Source organism: Monodon monoceros, unplaced genomic scaffold (assembly GCF_005190385.1).
Source record: "Monodon monoceros isolate NGI ecotype Baffin Bay Population unplaced genomic scaffold, NGI_Narwhal_1 Super_Scaffold_20, whole genome shotgun sequence".
NCBI classification, from domain to species: Eukaryota; Metazoa; Chordata; class Mammalia; order Artiodactyla; family Monodontidae; genus Monodon; species Monodon monoceros.
The window spans coordinates 100,790,521-100,808,773 of record NW_021703777.1 but is presented as its reverse complement, the minus strand read 5'-3'; the positions used below and the strand labels follow the sequence as shown (position 1 = coordinate 100,808,773).

At 45.8% G+C, this 18,253-nt stretch overlaps 1 protein-coding gene across 1 annotated transcript in view; it reads right to left on the bottom strand.

The window, feature by feature from the left end:
* The window catches only part of STK32B (serine/threonine kinase 32B), a 349,859-nt gene that overhangs the window by 17,480 nt on the left and 314,126 nt on the right, over positions 1-18,253 (bottom strand). The window contains exons 8-11 of the mRNA XM_029234880.1: positions 7,170-7,286; positions 4,923-5,048; positions 2,273-2,404; positions 176-240 (exon numbers count right to left, since the gene is read on the bottom strand). Of these exons, the coding sequence (XP_029090713.1) occupies positions 176-240; positions 2,273-2,404; positions 4,923-5,048; positions 7,170-7,286 (440 nt within the window). The remainder of the gene's footprint in view (positions 1-175; positions 241-2,272; positions 2,405-4,922; positions 5,049-7,169; positions 7,287-18,253) is intronic.

The window sequence follows — 18,253 nt, the reverse complement described above, 5'->3', positions numbered from 1 at the left end:
TTAGTGCCTTGCTCGGGCCACATGGCAGAGGCAGGATTAGAACAACGGCGTCCACCTGCTGCTTCCCTTCCAGCGTCGTGGCTGACTTCATGGGGGGCCAGGGACCCCGATTCCCCCAGGGAGACCTTCTGCCCTTGGAAGGGCTCTGCCCAGCAGATGCTGGTGGTGGACTTACTTCTCTCTGTTGAATATGATGAATTCTTTCCGCACTGTCTCCAGGCACTGCTGGAGGTGTCCATTCTGTCAAAGAGCGCAGAGAGGGGACTGTAAGTGATGAAGCATCAACCAGGGAGTGACGACGAGCAGAGACTGATCTAAATGGGGCTGGGGACAATCAAAGTGGCTGGAGCAGCCCTGACTGTAGCGGCGGCTGTGCCACCGGGGGTGGGGAGGGGGGCTGGCAGACAGAGATGCTTTTCTCCATTTTAAGCCATTAAATCCAATTTAAAAGCCATGTTAAAACGGAATAGGAATTGAAAATCATGACCTTGGTTTCCTGATCACTTGAATGTTCGTTAGTCCTAATTAAGAAGCATGGTGGGGAGAGGGAGAAATTTAAGGCCAGCGTGCAAAGGTGCTCAATCTCTTCAGGAACAGGTGCCAAGGACCACCCGTCCCACGGATGCTCTGTAATACACGTCTCAGAGGCTTCCTGGATGCCGAATGTACACTGCATGCCTGTGCAGGAACCCCACACCCTTGTGTGCCCTTACGTACACACACCCAGCCCTTCCCAGGCCAACTTCTGCATTAGGCTCTGCAGGCACTGGCCTAGGCTCCACGATACTTTTAGGGGCTACAAAGATGTTTTAATTTCTTTTCAAGTAAGCTGAAAAAAATGAATTTTTAAAATTGAAAGTTATATTCATCTTCCTACCAATGTAATCATGCATTACAATTTTTAATATATTTTGATGGAGGAAGGGGCAGTTGTGGGTTGAATTGTGTCTTCCAAAAAGGTATGTTGTGGAATAGATAAAGAAGATTTGTGTATATACAATGAAATACTACTCAGCCATGAAAAAGAACAAAATAATGCCATTTGCAGCAACACGGATGGACCTGGAGATTATCATACTAAGTGAAGAAAGTCAGAAAGAGAAAGACAAATACTGTATGTTATCACTTACATGTGGAATCTAAAAGATGACACAAATGAACCTATCTACAAAGCTGAAATAGACTCACAGACATAGAGAACAGACTTGTGGTTGCCAAGGGGGAGGAGGGGGTGGGGGAGGGAAGGAGTGGGAGTTTGGGATTAGCAGATGCAAACTATTATATATAGAATGGATAAGCAACAAGGTCCTACTGTATAGCACAGGGAACTATATTCAATATCCTGTGATAAACCAAAATGGAAAAGAATATGAAAAAGAATGTATATATGCGTATAACTGAATCACTTTGCTGTACAGCAGAAATTAACACAACATTGTAAATCAACCATACTTCAATAAAAAATAAAATTTTAAAAAGATATGTTGAAGTCCTAACCCCCTGGACTGGTGAATGTGAGCTTATTTGGAAACAGGGTCTTTGTAGATGGAACTAGATAAGCTGAAGTCATCCTGGAGCAGGGTGGGCTCTACATTTAACGACGGGTGTCCCTAAAAAAGGGCCGTGTGAAGACACAGAGAGGAAAACGCCACGTGAAGACGGAGGGAGAGATGGGAGTGATGCAGCCGCGAGCCAAGGGATGTCAAGGGCTGCTGGCCACCGCCAGAGGCTGCAAGAGGCAAGGAGGGACCCTCCCTATAGCCTTTGGAGAGAGCAAAGCTCTGTCGATACCTGATTTTGAACTTCTGGCCTCCAGAATTGTGTGAACACATTTCAGTTGTTTTAAGACACCAAGTGTGTGATACTTTGTGTTGGCAGCCTAGAAAATTAATTCAGTGGCCCACAGAGTGTGGCCCTGGGTGCCTCCACAGTATAAAACCTCTGCAGAGGGCTCTGGGGGCTACTCGGAACAGCACTGGTGTCGCTCAGCATCATTTCTTCTGCTCTTGCTAACAGATACGGAGGTTCTTGCGCTAGGAACAGTGCTAATGTGAATGATGAGAGCACGGATATGTCCCTCTACAGGGATGATTTCACAGGGTCCTGCTATGAAAGACCACTTCTTCGATGGAGGCATTTTATTGACTGCAAATGAACGTATTTGGTGGGGCAAAGTGACAAGCCCCCCATCTGGCTAAGAAGCAGCTCAACCATATTCACTGGAGTATAGGATTCCTCTCTGCCTGGGGTCTGCTCCTGAGACGGCACTCACCAGAGGACAGCTGTCCTTCGTGCCATCTTTGGACCTGTTCTTTGCCAACCTCTTCTTCTTTTTGTGAAGTGGTTTGGATTCAAGAATCATTTCTTCAAGTTCAAATGTGGGATCACAGTTCAGTCTCCCTTTCTGAAAGGAAATGGAAAAGAAAACACGGTTTGCCTTTGTTCCGTGCCATTGAATTGTATTTTCGTTCATTCATTCATCCATTCATTCTATCAATCATTCATTCAGCAAGTAACAATGAACTACTCCTATGGGATACATCAGCTACACTTTCTTCCTGATAATGAACAGTGACACATCCTCGCTGCACACGTCATCATTTATCCCCATAATCCCGCCCACCTTGCACACCCCACTTATTAACATCCACAGGTTCCCTTGATCTCCTTACGTATGTTCATTTCGTGAGGTTGAGTTCAGTTTTCCAATCTGTTCTTTTCACTTATTTTCTCATACTCTCCTTCTCATGTCATTACTACCTTTTCTATAAATATCATTTTTAACAATTCCATTTAAAAATACCATTTCTGGCCAAAATCTACCCAGTTCCCCAGCCTGGCTCCCTGTTCTCCTGCAGCTAGAGCCGGCTGACCCTCAGGCCTGGCCCTGCCCTAGGCTGGGCTCCTGCCACTTTGGTCAGGAGTAATATTGGTCTCCCTGACTTATCCCAGGTGGCTCTTTCCCATCCTGAGACCCAGCCCAGGATGCTGGCTTTCTCAGGCAGCAGTCTGGTGGTTATAACATCAATGGCTCTGAAGGTGCTCAGAAAAACCAACAACCCAGTTCTGCTGCTTTCTGACCTTGAACAAGTTTTTAACTTCTTTGGGACTCAGTTCATTATCTGTAAAGTCTGGATAAGCATTCCTCTCTCATGCAAGATTAAACAAGTTAATAAAGTTCTTCATGTAGGGCCAAGTGAGAAGTGAGTCCTTGAGTAGGTGTCCCTGTTCCTGATTGGATGGGGGCCAGGGAGGGGAGGGACCAGGCACAACCGTGGGGGGGCTGCCAGCCTTGCCACTGAGTCCTACAGCCTCACCTTTCACCTGCGTGTCTTTGAGGGAGACATATCACCTCCCTCTGCCTCAGTTTCCTCATCTGTGTAAAATGCAGCAGGCTCAGTGGGTTGATGAGGATTAACTGAGATGGTGTTTGCAAATCTTCTAGAATGGGTCCTTCCTGATCCATGGCAGGCCTGCAATGACTGACCACTCCCTCTGCTGCCCTGCAGTCCCAGCCGCCTCCCATGGGAGCCCCGGCCTTAAACCCCAACTTATAAGCGAGGGTCTTGCTACCTGCCATCAAACTTGCCTTGGCCAGGCTGCCTCACCTCTCGATGTCAGCCAGTGCCCTGCCACGGCCAGGGCAGGAGGAGGAACCAGGGCTTTGCAGATAGAACTGGGGCAAGGCCTGGCTTTTCCACTCACTAGCAAGTCCCTCAACCTCTCTGGCCCTCAGTTTCCATAACTGTAAAATGAGGGTAAGTGCTCTGAACTTGTGAGGCTGGGGAGCAGTACTACGTTCTTTTCCCTTTCCCTTCTCCATCCTGGAGAGAGGTAGCAGAGCAGTCCCCGCTGGGATTGTCTGTACTGACAGCACTCCCCCACCTGCCCCTGCCGGGATCCTCACACCGCCAACTTCTATGGCTCCACTAATAGTCCCCTTTCCCTTGGTGGCACATCTGTCCCCCACCACTCTCCCTCTCCCAGTGAGCAGGTCAGATTCCAGGCCCAAGTCTTTCCTGGCCTGATGTATCTTCCCCCTCTCCCTCCCTCCCTCCCTCCCTTCCTTCCTTCAATGGAGGCTCTGGGTCCAGACTGGCTGAGGTCAAGCCCTGGCTTTGCCAATTTCTCACTGAGTATCGTGGGCAGTTTGCTTTACCTGAGACTATTCACTTAAGCTGAGACTGCTAACAGGGCCCCCTTCCCTGTTGTGAAGCTTATACGACATAACGCACGTGAAGCTTTAGGACACGCTTAACCCTATTGGCTATTATCATTAACTGATCCATACTCATGTGACAAGCACATATCGAGGTCTTCTAGCAGCTTCTGGGGTCACCCATTGCTCTGGGATCTCTCTCAGGCGAAGGTCAGCCAACCCACCCTCTGAAGCTCTCGGGGAATGGCGGATACACGCAACAGAACGTTATTGACCGCTAACGCAGACCTAGGCACCTGTCCAGTGGGGAACCAGGGAGGGTGAGATCCACTCCAGGTAAGGGGATGGAGAGGCTGGCTGGGAAAACGTCCCAGAGGAGGCAATGACTGAGTTCCCTCCTTATCCAGAAGGCAGTTACCAAGACCCTCCAGTGGACCACTTGCTGCGTTTTACGCTGAGTCTGGAAGGAGGGGGAGGAGATTTCCAAGTGGACAAGAAAGGCACTCCTGGAAGAGGAAGCAGTGTGTTCACAGGTATGGAGCTAAGGAACAGTGTGGCCAGAGGGGACAACTGCAGGCATCTGCGTGTGGACCTCGGAAATCAGGTACAAATCCACCCTGAATCTCAGTGAAACGTGATTCCTCTGGTGCTCAGGTGACCGTGGCCAGCAGGGGCCCCACTGGACAGCTTCTGGCGTCTTCCTGCCCGCCCAGGCGGGGGACCCCGCACAGGGCGGGATGCCGTCGAACAGGACCTCACTCACATTGGGTACGAAGCCGGGCATCAGGGCCTTCTCCCACACCGCGTCCCAGTTCATGTCGGCCAAGTAGGGTGCACTCTGGACGTCACCGAGGCTGGAGAGGCGGCTCTTGGGGTCCTTGGTCAGGAGCTGCAGGCAAAGGGCAAACGTGCTCGTTTGGGCAGTGCACCCCACCGAGGTTTGTGGGGGAATCCGAAGGCGGAGTCTTGGGAAAATGAAGGTGCCCCTGCTTTCTGCGTTCCATGAGTGTCCTGCCCTGTTTGGGCTGCTGTGTTGGAAGCATCACCTACACTCATCTCTTTATAGCCAGGGAGGAACTGAGGGGTCAGGCTGCTGGAAGGTCATCCAGCAATGGGCTCTTCGGACAGGGACTAGATTTTCGCCCGCCCTGCTCCCCTTGGGAACTCACACCCTGTGACATGCCACCTCTCAATGAGGTCTGCAGAGGCTTCCAATTAAAAGTAAAAAGAATTAGCCACCTTGTTTTAGGACTTTCAGCTTGGTAATGGGATGCACAAAAGCATAATAAAATTTCTCCCTGGACAGCTATGAGGTGACCTCTGCAGTCTGATGGAATGGCCTCATTTGTAGCCAAGGGGTCAACTTTTAGCTTCCCTTCAAATGGAGTTTCTGCTAATAAGGGGTGATGCAGTAAAAGAAAAAAAAAAATAGCCGTACATTACCTTGCATCCAGAGGGGTTTTCAGCTTTCAAAACACTAGCTTATCTGGTGCAAGGACACTGAGGCTAAAAATGAAAGACGGGGCCCAGCCCTGGGAGGGCTACTCGGTAGCAGCGTGGCCCCGGCTGAGCTGCTGACTGTGCGGTGCATGGTTCCTCCTCCGAAAGAAGGAAGGATAATGGTAACTCTTCCACTTCTGGGTCACGATTCAGATGAGACCCATAGGGGATGGATGAGGACCTGGGACACACTAAGGCAGGATGCCACCCCCAGCTGCTGGCAGGTGGGAGCTGGAATCAGGACCCCCGCCAGTCAGCTCCCACCTGCCACTGCAGCGAGTGGGCTACAGTCACACCATGGGAGGGGCACCTGGCAGGGTCCCACCTGCTGATCACGGTGGCCTCTCTCTAGGAACTGTCCCCAGAATGACGGGTACAGATTTAAACAGAGACGCCGCTTCAATGCCCAGGGCAGGGCGGCGGTGGAGGGGGGTGGCCACCGTTTAGAGCAGCAGTTAGCTCTCTGACTCCATGGGTGGGTGGGAGGTGGAGGTGTTGGCAGGTGGGTAGAGCTTCCAGGTGATTCCAATCAGCAGTTGGTTAAGGACCACTGATGTCTAAAACCCAGGGGGTGAATCTCCCCTAAAGCAATTTAACTGGTGAGTAATTCCCTAAGTCATCTACAGAGTTTGGAGGGATTAAGAGCTGACATCTGGAGTTCAGAGAGCTTGCATTTAAATCCTCCTCTGCCTCTAACAGCCCTGTGGCAGTGAGTGAATGATCTTCTTTCCCGAGCCTCAGTTTTCCCATCTCTACTATGGGGGCACTGACACTACTCCTCTCACAGGGCATGTAAGGACTAAATGAGCAGAGCCCCCATATAACATTCCCCCAACCAGTGCTGGCTGCCGTCATCATAATTCCTTCATTAAAGGTGACTGGTGCTGACCACATGCAAGGCTCGACTCTGTGTCTCGGAGGATTCCGAGTAAGTTTAGCTGAATGCCAGCCTCAGAAGGAGGGTGCCACGACCCATGCTGAACTCGAGCTTATCAGAACACAAACAACAGGGCCTGCCCCACCATTTCTGATTCAGCAGGTCTGAGGGTGGAGCCTGAGAATCCGCATTTCCAACAAGTTCCCGGGGGATGCTGGTCCAGGAACCACCTTGGAGAACCACTGCTTTATTCTACTAGCAACTACTAGTTCCCAGGAAAAGTCAGGAGACGCCCAATGTCTTAAAGGTCAGTGAGTTAAAAGATGATTTGTAAAATTTTTAAAGAGCTATATGCATTAAATATTTCTAATTACTAGAAGCTTGTTGTGGAGTGAAAAGAGCCTGTGGGCTTTGTTGTCACAGACGTGACTAAAAGCCACCCTGTCCAGCGGCTTTGTGATCTTGATGCGGGATGGTGAGAGTGTTTACGATGAGGCATTAGAGCACCGCTGACTTTATTATTTCCACCACTGTCCCGCCATTCGTTTTCTCATTCCTTAATCTGCTGGTCTGCCTGTTACTGCACTGAGTGCCCAGCTCCCTGGCCAGGTGGGCTGGCGGCTGCCCCCTTACCTTCTTCAGCAGGGCGACCATGCCCTTGCACCACGTGGAGGAGTAGTGGACACGCTCCACCTTGAAGATGTTGAGGATCTCATCGATGGGGGTGGCCGAGTGGATTTCATATGGCCTCTGCAACCAAAGGGCAACAGGCGGCATCAGAGAGAAAGACCCCACGTGGTTAAGACAGACATAGAGAACAGACTTGTGGTTGCCAAGAGGGAGGGGGAGGGGGAGGGATGGAGTGGGAGTTTGGAGGGGTGGGATGAATTAGGAGATTGGGATTGATAGATATACACTATTGACACCATGTATTAAATAGATAACTAATGAGAACCTACTGTATAACACAGGGAACTCTACTCAGTGCTCTGTGGTGACCTAAATGGGAAGGAAATCCAAAAAAGAGGGGATATATATGTATGTATAGCTGATTCACTTTGCTGTACAGTAGAAACTAGCACAACATTGTAACGCAATTATACTCCAGTAAAAATTTTTAAAAAATAATAAAATAAAGTCAGCTCTGCACCTTTAAGCTCCAGGCTCAGCCTTAATCTGTTTGCGTGGTTGTGGAGAAACCCAGGTCCTTCGACAAGAATACTGGCACATATTAAGATCCATATTCCATCTGCGTCAGGTAAAGAGTTTTACTGATGCTCGGTTCTCACTTAGGATGTCTTGACTCAGAAAACCAAGTGGTCTTTATAAGGTAAAGTAATTACATGTTCTGCTGGTGAAAGTGATTTTGGCAGCAGGGCACTGGATATATATATATACTCATTATGGAGTGCAGGTGCATCTCTATTCCAGGAAACTCAGTTTACAGAAATTGCCAATTTACCAAGAAATGGAAGAAACAGGAAAAGAACTGCGGTAGACCTGTTATTTTATTTTATTTTTTTTACATCTTTATTGGAGTATAATTGCTTTACAATGGTGTGTTAGTTTCTGCTTTATAACAAAGTGAATCAGTTATACATATGTTCCCATATCTCCTCCCTCTTGCGTCTCCCTCTCTCCCACCCTCCTTATCACACCCATCCAGGTGGTCACAAAGCACCGAGCTGATCTCCCTGTGCTATGCGGCTGCTTCCCACTAGCTATCTATTTTACGTTTGGTAGTGTATATATGTCCATGTCACTCTCTCACTTTGTCACAGCTTACCCTTCCCCCTCCCAATATCCTCAAGTCCATTCTCTAGTAGGTCTATGTCTTTATTCCCGTCTTACCCCTAGGTTCTTCATGACATTTTTTTTTTCTTAGATTCCATATATATGTGTTACCATATGGTATTTGTCTTTCTCTTTCACTCTGTATGACAGACTCTAGGTCCATCCACCTCACTACAAATAACTCAATTTTGTTTCTTTTTATGGCTGAGTAATATTCCATTGTATATATGTGCCACATCTTCTTTATCCAATCATCCGATGATGGACACTTAGGTTGCTTCCATGTCCTGGCTATTGTAAATAGAGCTGCAATGAACATTTTGGTACATGACTCTTTTTGAATTATGGTTTCCTCAGGGTATATGCCCTGTAGTGGCATTGCTGGGTCATATGGTAGTTCTATTTGTAGTTTTTTAAGGAACCTCCATACTGTTCTCCATAGTGGCTGTACCAATTCACATTCCCACCAGCAGTGCAAGAGTGTTCCCTTTTCTCCACACCCTCTCCAGTATTTATTGTTTCTAGATTTTTTGATGATGGCCATTCTGACCGGTGTGAGATATCTCATTGTAGTTTTGATTTGCATTTCTCTAATGATTAATGATGTTGAGCATTCTTTCATGTGTTTGTTGGCAATCTGTATATCTTCTTTGGAGAAATGTCTACTTAGGTCTTCTGCCCATTTTTGGATTGAGCTGTTTGTTTTTTTGTTATTGAGCTGCATGAGCTGCTTGTAAATTTTGGAGATTAATCCTTTGTCAGTTGCTTCATTTGAAAATGTTTTCGCCCATTCTGAGGGTTGTCTTTTGGTCTTGTTTATGGTTTCCTTTGCTGTGCAAAAGCTTTGAAGTTTCATTAGGTACCATTTGTTTATTTTTGTTTTTATTTCCATTTCTCTAGGAGGTGGGTCAAAAAGGATCTTGCTGTGATTTATGTCATAGAGTGTTCTGCCTATGTTTTCCTCTAAGAGTTTGATAGTTTCTGGTCTTATATTTAGGTCTTTAATCCATTTTGAGATTAATTTTTTGTATGGTGTTAGGGAGTGTTCTAATCTCATACTTTTACATGTACCTGTCCAGTTTTCCCGGCACCACTTATTGAAGAGGCTGTCCTTTCTCCACTGTACATTCCTGCCTCCTTTATCAAAGATAAGGTGACCATATGTGCGTGGGTTTATCTCTGGGCTTTCTATCCTGTTCCATTGATCTATATTTCTGCTTTTGTGCCAGTACCATACTGTCTTGATTACTCTAGCTTTGTAGTATAGTCTGAAGTCAGGGAGCCTCATTCTTCCAGCTCTGTTTTTCGTTCTCAAGATTGCTTTGGCTATTCGGGGTCTTTTGTGTTTCCATACAAATTGTGAAATTTTTTGTTCTAGTTCTGTGAAAAATGCCAGTGGTAGTTTGATCGGGACTGCATTGAATCTGTAAATTGCTTTGGGTAGTAGAGTCATTTTCACAATGTTGATTCTTCCAATCCAAGAACATGGTATATCTCTCCATCTATTTGTACCATCGTTAATTTCTTTCATCAGTGTCTTATAATTTTCTGCATACAGGTCTTTTGTCTCCTTAGGTAGGTTTATTCCGAGATATTTTATTCTTTTTGTTGCAGTGGTAAATGGGAGTGTTTTCTTGATTTCACTTTCAGATTTTTTATCATTAGTGTATAGGAATGCCAGAGATTTCTGTGCATTAATTTTGTATCCTGCTACTTTACCAAATCCATTGATTAGCTCTAGTAGTTTTCTGGTACCATCTTTAGGATTCTCTATGTATAGTATCATGTCACCTGCAAACAGTGACAGCTTTACTTCTTCTTTTCCAATTTGGATTCCTTTTATTTCCTTTTCCTCTCTGATTGCTGTGGCTAAAACTTCCAAAACTATGTTGAATAAGAGTGGTGAGAGTGGGCAACCTTGTCTTCTTCCTGATCTTAGTGGAAATGCTTTCAGTTTTTCACCATTGAGGATGATGCTGGCTGTGGGTTTGTCATATATGGCCTTTATTATGTTGAGGAAAGTTCCCTCTATGCCTACTTTCTGCAGGGTTTTTATCATAAATGGGTGTTGAATTTTGTCAAAAGCTTTCTCTGCATCTATTGAGATGATCATATGGCTTTTCCTCCTTCAATTTGTTAATATGGTGTATCACGATGATTGATTTCCATATATTGAAGAATCCTTGCATTCCTGGAATAAACCCCACTTGATCATGGTGTATGATCCTTTTAATGTGCTGTTGGATTCTGTTTGCTCGTATTTTGTTGAGGATTTTTGCATCTATGTTCATCAGTGATATTGGCCTGTAGTTTTCCTTCTTTGTGACATCCTTGTGTGGTTTGTTATCAGGGTGATGGTGGCCCCACAGAATGAGTTTGGGAGTGTTCCTCCCTCTGATATATTTTGGAAGAGTTTGAGAAGGATAGGTGTTAGCTCTTCTCTAAATGTTTCATAGAATTTGCTTGTGAAGCCATCTGGTCCTGGGCTTTTGTTTGTTGGAAGATTTTTAATCACAGTTTCAATTTCAGTGCTTGATTGGTCTGTTCATATTTTCTATTTCTTCCTGATTCAGTCTTGGCAGGTTGTGCATTTCTAAGAATTTGTCCATTTCTTCCAGGTTATCCATTTAATTGGCATAGAGTTGCTTGTAGTAATCTCTTATGATCTTTTGTATTTCTGCAGTGTCAGTTGTTACTTCTCCTTTTTCATTTCTAATTCTATTGATTTGAGTCTTCTCCCTTTTTTCTTGATGAGTCTGGCTAATGGTTTATCAATTTTGTTTATATTCTCAAAGAACCAGCTTTTAGTTTTATTGATCTTTGCTATCGTTTCCTTCATTTCTTTTTCATTTATTTCTGATCTGATCTTTATGATTACTTTCCTTCTGCTAACTTTGGGGGTTTTTTGTTCTTCCTTCTCTAATTGCTTTAGGTGCAAGCTTAGGTTGTTTATTCGAGATGTTTCCTGTTTAAGGTAGGGTTGTATTGCTATAAACTTCCCTCTTAGAACTGCTTTTGCTGCATCCCATAGGTTTTGGGTTTTCGTGTCTCCATTGTAATTTGTTTCTAGGTATTTTTTGATTTCCTCTTTGATTTCTTCAGTGATCACTTCGTTATTAAGTAGTGTATTGTTTAGCCTCCATGTGTTTGTATTTTTTTACAGATCTTTTCCTGTAATTGATATCTAGTCTCATAGCGTGGTCAGAAAAGATACTTGATACAATTTCGATTTTCTTAAATTACCAAGGCTTGATTTGTGACCCAAGATATGATCTATCCTGGAGAATGTTCCATGAGCACTTGAGAAAAATGTGTATTCTGTTGTTTTTGGATGGAATGCCCTATAAATATCAATTAAGTCTATCTTGTTTAATGTATCATTTAAAGCTTGTGTTTCTTTATTTGTTTTCATTTTGGATGATCTGTCGATTGGTGAAAGTGGTGTGTTAAAGTCCCCTACTATGAATGTGTTACTGTCGATTTCCCCTTTTATGGCTGTTAGTATTTGCCTTATGTATTGAGGTGCTCCTACGTTGGGTGCATAAATATTTACAATTGTTATATCTTCTTCTTGGATCGATCCCTTGATCATTATGTAGTGTCCTTCTTTGTCTCTTGTAATATTCTTTATTTTAAAGTCTATTTTGTCTGATATGAGAATTGCTACTCCAGCTTTCTTTTGATTTCCATTTGCATGGAATATCTTTTTCCATCCCCTCACTTTCAGTCTGTATGTGTCCCTAGGTCTGAAGTGGGTCTCTTGCAGACAGCATATATATGGGCCTTGTTTTTGTATCCATTCAGCCAGTCTGTGTCTTTTGGTGGGAGCATTTAATCCATTTACATTTAAGGTAATTATCGATATGTATGTTCCTATTCCCATTTTCTTAATTGTTTTGGGTTTGTTATCGTAGGTCTTTTCCTTCTCTTGTGTTTCTTGCCTAGAGAAGTTCCTTTAGCATTTGTTGTAAAGCTGGTTTGGTGGTGCTGAACTCTCTCAGCTTTTGCTTGTCTGTAAAGGTTTTAATTTCTCCATCAAATCTGAATGAGATCCTTGCTGGGTAGAGTAATCTTGATTGTAGGTTTTCCCCTTTCATCATTTTAAATATGTCCTGCCAGTCCCTTCTGGCTTTAAGAGTTTCTGCTGAAAGATCAGCTGTTAACCTTATGGGGATTCCCTTGTGTGTTATTTGTTGTTTTTCCCTTGCTGCTTTTAATATGTTTTCTTTGTATTTAATTTTTGACAGTTTGATTAATATGTGTCTTGGCATGTTTCTCCTTGGATTTATCCTGTATGGGACTCTCTGTGCTTCCTGGACTTGATTAACTATTTCCTCTCCCATATTAGAGAAGTTTTCAACTATAATCTCTTCAAATATTTTTTCAGTCCCTTTCTTTTTCTCTTCTTCTTCTGGGACCCCTATAATTCGAATGTTGGTGCATTTAATGTTGTCCTAGAGGTCTCTGAGATTGTCCTCAGTTCTTTTCATTCTTTTATCTTTATTCTGCTCTGCAGTATTTATTTCCACTATTTTATCTTCCAGGTCACTTATCCGTTCTTCTGCCTCAGTTATTCTGCTATTGATCCCATCTAGAGTATTTTTAATTTCATTTATTGTGTTGTTTATCATTGCTTGTTTCATCTTTAGTTCTTCTAGGTCCTTGTTGAATGTTTCTTGCATTTTCTCTATTCTATTTCTAAGATTTTAGATCATCTTTAGTATCATTATTCTGAATTCTTTTTCAGGTAGTCTGCCTATTTCCTCTTCATTTGTTAGGTCTGGTGGGTTTTTGTCTTGCTCCTTCATCTGCTGTGTGTTTTTCTGTCTTCTCATTTTGCTTATCTTACTGTGTTTGGGGTCTCCTTTTTGCAGGCTGCAGGTTCGTAGTTCCGGTTGTTTGTGTGTGTGTCCCCAGTGGCTAAAGTTGGTTCAGTGGGTTGTGTAGGCTTCCTGGTTGAGGGGACTAGTGCCTGTGTTCTGGTGGATGAGGCTGGATTGTGTCTTTCTGGTGGGCAGGTCCACATCTGGTTGTGTATTTTGGGGTGTCTGTGGACTTATTATGATTTTAGGCAGCCTCTCTGCTAATGGGTGGGGTTGTGTTCCTGTCTTGCTATTTGTTTGGCATAGGGTGTCCAGCACTGTAGCTTGCTGGTCGTTGAGTGAAGCTGGGTGCTGGTGTTGAGATGGAGATCTCTGGGAGATTTTCGCTGTTTGATATTATGTGGAGCTGGGAGGTCTCTTGTGGACCAGTGTCCTGAAGTTGGCTCTCCCACCTCAGAGTCACAGCACTGACTCCTGGCTGCAGCACCAAGAGCCTTTCATCCACACGGCTCAGAATAAAAGGGAGAAAAAGTAGAAAGAAAGAAAGGAAGAGGATAAAATAAAATAAAAGTAGGATAAAATAAAATAAAAGTAAGATAAAATAAAGTTATTAAAATAAAAAATAATTATTAAGAAAAAAATTAGAAAAACAAAAAAGCAAAAAACAGATGGATAGAACCCTAGGACACATGGTGAAAGCAAAGCTATACAGACAAAATCTCACAAAGAAGAATACACATACACACTCACAAAAAGAGGAAAAGGAGAAAAAATAATAAATCTTGCTCTCAAAGTCCACCTCCTCAATTTGGGATGATTCGTTGTCTATTCAGGTATTCCACAGATGCAGGGTACATCAAGTTGGTTGTGGAGCTTTAATCCGCTGCTCCTGAGGCTGCTGGGAGAGATTTCCCTTTCTCTTTGCTTGCACAGCTCCCAGGGCTCAGCTTTGGATTTGGACCCGCCTCTGCGTGTAGGTCACCAGGACGGGGTTAAAGGAGCAGCTGATTCGGGCGCTCTGGCTCACTCAGGCCGGGGGGAGGGAGGGGCACAGAGTGCAGGGCGAACCTGCGGCGGCAGAGGCCGGCATGACGTTGCACCAGCCTGAGGCGCACCCTGTGTTCTCCCAGGGAAGTTGTCCCTGGATCCCGGGACCCTGGCAGTGGCGGGCTGCACAGGCTCCCCGGAAGGGAGGTGTGGATAGTGACCTGTGCTCGCACACAGGCTTCTTGGTGGCGGCAGCAGCAGCCTTAGCATCTCATGCCCGTCTCTGGGGTCCGCGCTGTTAGCTGCGGCTCGCGCCCGTCTCTGGAGCTCCTTTAAGCAGCGCTCTTAATGCCCTCTCCTCGCGCACCAGGAAACAAAGAGCGAAGAAAAGGACTCTTGCCTCTTCGGCAGCTCCAGACGTTTCCCGGACTCCCTCCCGGCTAGCCGTGGTGCACTAACCCCCTGCAGGCTGTGTTCACACCGCCAACCCCAGTCCTCTCCCTGCGCTCCGACCGAAGCCCCAGCCTCAGCTCCCAGCCCCGCCCGCCCCGGCGGGTGAGCAGACAAGCCTCTCCCGCTCAGACCTGTTATTTTAACTGTTAGAGCTGAGCTGGGCCTTGGGGACCATCTCATCCAATGTTTTTCCCCCCGAATCTTTTTACTCAAAATCCCAAACATAGAACAGATGAAAGGGAATAACAGTTCCCCGGGCTATTTAAACCTCCAAAGCCTGGAGAAACATTTTTTTCCTGTATGAACTGTTGAATCACCTCTTCAGGGTCCTACACTTCCAGGAAACACAGCTTGAAAACCCCTCCCTTTATGGAGATATAAAACCTGGAGAGGCGAGGTCCCAGAGTTCATTTCCCCCCACGATTTTGACTCCCAGCTCAGGGCTCTCTCTGTTTGCTTTACCGAGGGACAGAAAGGCGGTGCTCAACCCAAGGGCTGCCTCTCTCCCTTTCTTGGGTTAATATACCAACAGATTCCTCGTCTCTGTGGTTGAGCCCACCATCCGGTGTGTACCCAGTGGTTCTTAGCTCTGCTCCAACCTCTAGGAGCGCCATACCCCTTCCTCTATTAGCCATCACCCATACCTTCTCTGTCTACTGAACCCTAAGGAGAAGTGCTGACAGAGGTCAAAGGCAAGGGTAACACCACGTGAGGCAGGTGGCTGGGGGGAAGCAGAGAGGGTAGAAGTCCTCATTGGCACCATAACGTGGGCTCATAGGGCTCCACCCCCTGCTGCAAGGCCATGGGCCAGTGATCTGACGTTCAGAATCTCATTTATTTATTTATTTATTTTTAAGAAACTTGACTGAGACTTTATTTATCCATCTGTTATTTAGTCAGCAAATATTGTGTCCCCGAGGTATACCAACCTCTGCTCTAGGGGCTGGGGAATACGTTAGTAAATAAACAACAGAAAATTCCCCACCTCATGGAGTCTACATTCTAGTGTGGGGACATAGACGATCAAAACACGTAGAATAGATATTACACGGTGTTACGTGTCTTAGAGAAAAAGGAGGGCCTGAGGTGTCTGTGGGCGGGGGAAGGAGGGGAGTTGCAACTTTATTTTTAAAAATTTTATTAGCGTATAGTTGATTTACAACGTTGTGTTAGCTTCAGGTGTACAGCAAAGTGAATCAGTTATACATATACATATATCCACTCTTTTTTTAGATTCTTTCCCCGTATAGGTCATTACAGAGTATTGAGTAGAGTTCCCTGTGCTATGCAGTAAGTCCTTATTAGTTACCTATTTTATATAGTAGTGTGTATATGTCCAACCCAATCTACCTATTTTATATAGTAGTGTGTATATGTCCAACCCAATCTTCCAATTTATCCCTCAGTAAGTCAGACGGAGAAAGACTAATATCATATGATATCACTTATATGTGGAATCTAAAAAAAGGGTACAGATGGACTTATCTACAAAACTGAAATAGAGTCACAGATGTAGAAGACAACGTTTGGTTACCAGAATCTCCTTTAGTCCCCTTGATTACTCTATGGCAATGGTTCTCAACCGGGGATAATCTGTCCCTCCAGGGGACATATGGCAACGTTTGGGGACATTTTGGTTGTCCTTACTGGGTGGGGGCAAAGTCCTGCTGGTATCTAGTGGGTAGAGGCCGGGGATGCAGCTAAACACCTACAGTGCACTGGGAAGCCCCATCACAAAGCAGTACCCAGTCCCAAGCGTCCGCAGAGCTGAGGCTGTGGAACCCTGTGCTTTGCAACCACCGTTCTCCCCATCTGACAGACAAGAAACAGGCTCACCCCAGACATTCAGAAACTGTGCAACAAAGCTGGGATTTGATCCCCAAAACGTGTGATTCCAAAGCCCAGACTCTCGCTTGACCACCATGCTGTCGTTTCCATGGACAGCACCACACTACCTACAGAGTGAAGCCGGTGCCTCCAGCTGACCTCAGGGTCCTTTCTAGACAGCCCCCAGACTGTCTTTCTGACTGCTGGTCAGTCTAAGATGTTTGCTGTGTCAGCCTCAGCTGCCCTTCCCGGTCTCCGCTCACACGGTTTCCCAACCAACTCATATATGATCCCCCTTAACGCTTCCTCCCTCAGAAATTCTTCCCTGCTCCTCTAAGAAGAAGTCATCAGCATTGTCTCTGCAGCTACCTGTCTCAGAATCGTCACCACGTGCACATTTACGTAGCAGTTAGCATCCCTCCGGTGTGCTGGACGCCGCGTGTGCTCCACCTACATTTTCTCCTGGAATCCCCACGGTGACCCCGCAGGCCGGCCTCATCATCCCCATTTCATGAGGGGGGAAGCCAGGGCTCAGATGAGTTAAGTGACTAAGGTGGAATCACAGCATCAAGGAACACGGGTTGTGGATGGGAGCCCGGACCTCTGCTCACCGGGCCAAGGACCTCCCCACTAACGGTCAGCAACCACATGTGACTCAGCTCCTCTCCCAGGGCCTGTCTCCACCTTGAGAGGTGCTAAGTTGGAAAGGATGCAGACCTGCCAGCAGGCCCCCCGCATGGGAATCAGAGAGACCAGGGGAGGGGAGCTGACACTGACCGAGTGCCGACCCTTTATCGGTCACAGAGCTGGGTAATTTGCATCGTCAGAATCACTTTATATTCACAGCCACCCTGTTGAGTAGGTGTTACTATTATTATTTTTTTTTCAGTTAACAGATGAGGATTCTGAGCATTTGGTCTGTCTATTGGCCTTGGTTAAGATCACAGACAAGGTGCCTGGTAGAGCCAGGGTTTGAACCTGTCAATTCTGCTAAGATCCTCTTTCTGTGTTACGAGGAGGCAGCTTTCAGTTGAGTAAGAGGAAAATCTTTCTAGCCATTAGGGCTTTAAAAAAAATGAAACACGTTCTTTCTGGATATAAGAGCCCTGTGCATGCGGAGGAAAACCAGTGGACAGGTGGGTGACACTGCCAGGGAAACCATCAAGGAGCCTGGTAGGTGGGGAAACAGGCGCTGGGTAAGACCTTTAAGTCCCTTCTCTGGGTCAGTGGATGAGAAACCTCCCTTTCCTCTCTGTCCCCATGGGGTTCTCTTCAGGGGGTGTGGTCACAGTCCCTGAGACAACTGTGCTCAAAAGGGAACTCTCCAGGTGGCCCTTTCTTTTTGTTTTACATCTTTATTGGAGTATAATTGCTTTACAATGGTGTGCTACTTTCTACTTTATAACAAAGTGAATCAGTTATACATATACATATGTTCCCATATCTCTTCCTTCTTGCGTCTCCCTCCCACCCTCCCTATCCCACCCCTCTAGGTGGTCACAAAGCACGGAGCTGACCTCCCGGTGCTATGCAGCTGTGTGGCGCTTCTTGAGTCTTTTTTTTTTTTACTTAGCAGGTCTCAGTGTGAGAACTGAGATCCTTGTTTGGGCTCATTGGAAAGTTGGGTACAAGTTACTCCCCTCGTCTGGGCTACAGGATACAAGCAGGCGCACAGAATTCTCTGCATTGAAGTTTCAAGCCCACTTGATGACACTCCACTCCTCTGCTCTCCTGATAGAGCATTTCGGGAGAGATGTCTCTTTCTGCTCTAAGACTAGAGCATGCCTGGGTCCCTGGCTAACATACCATATTAATACCTTCAATCTCCCACCT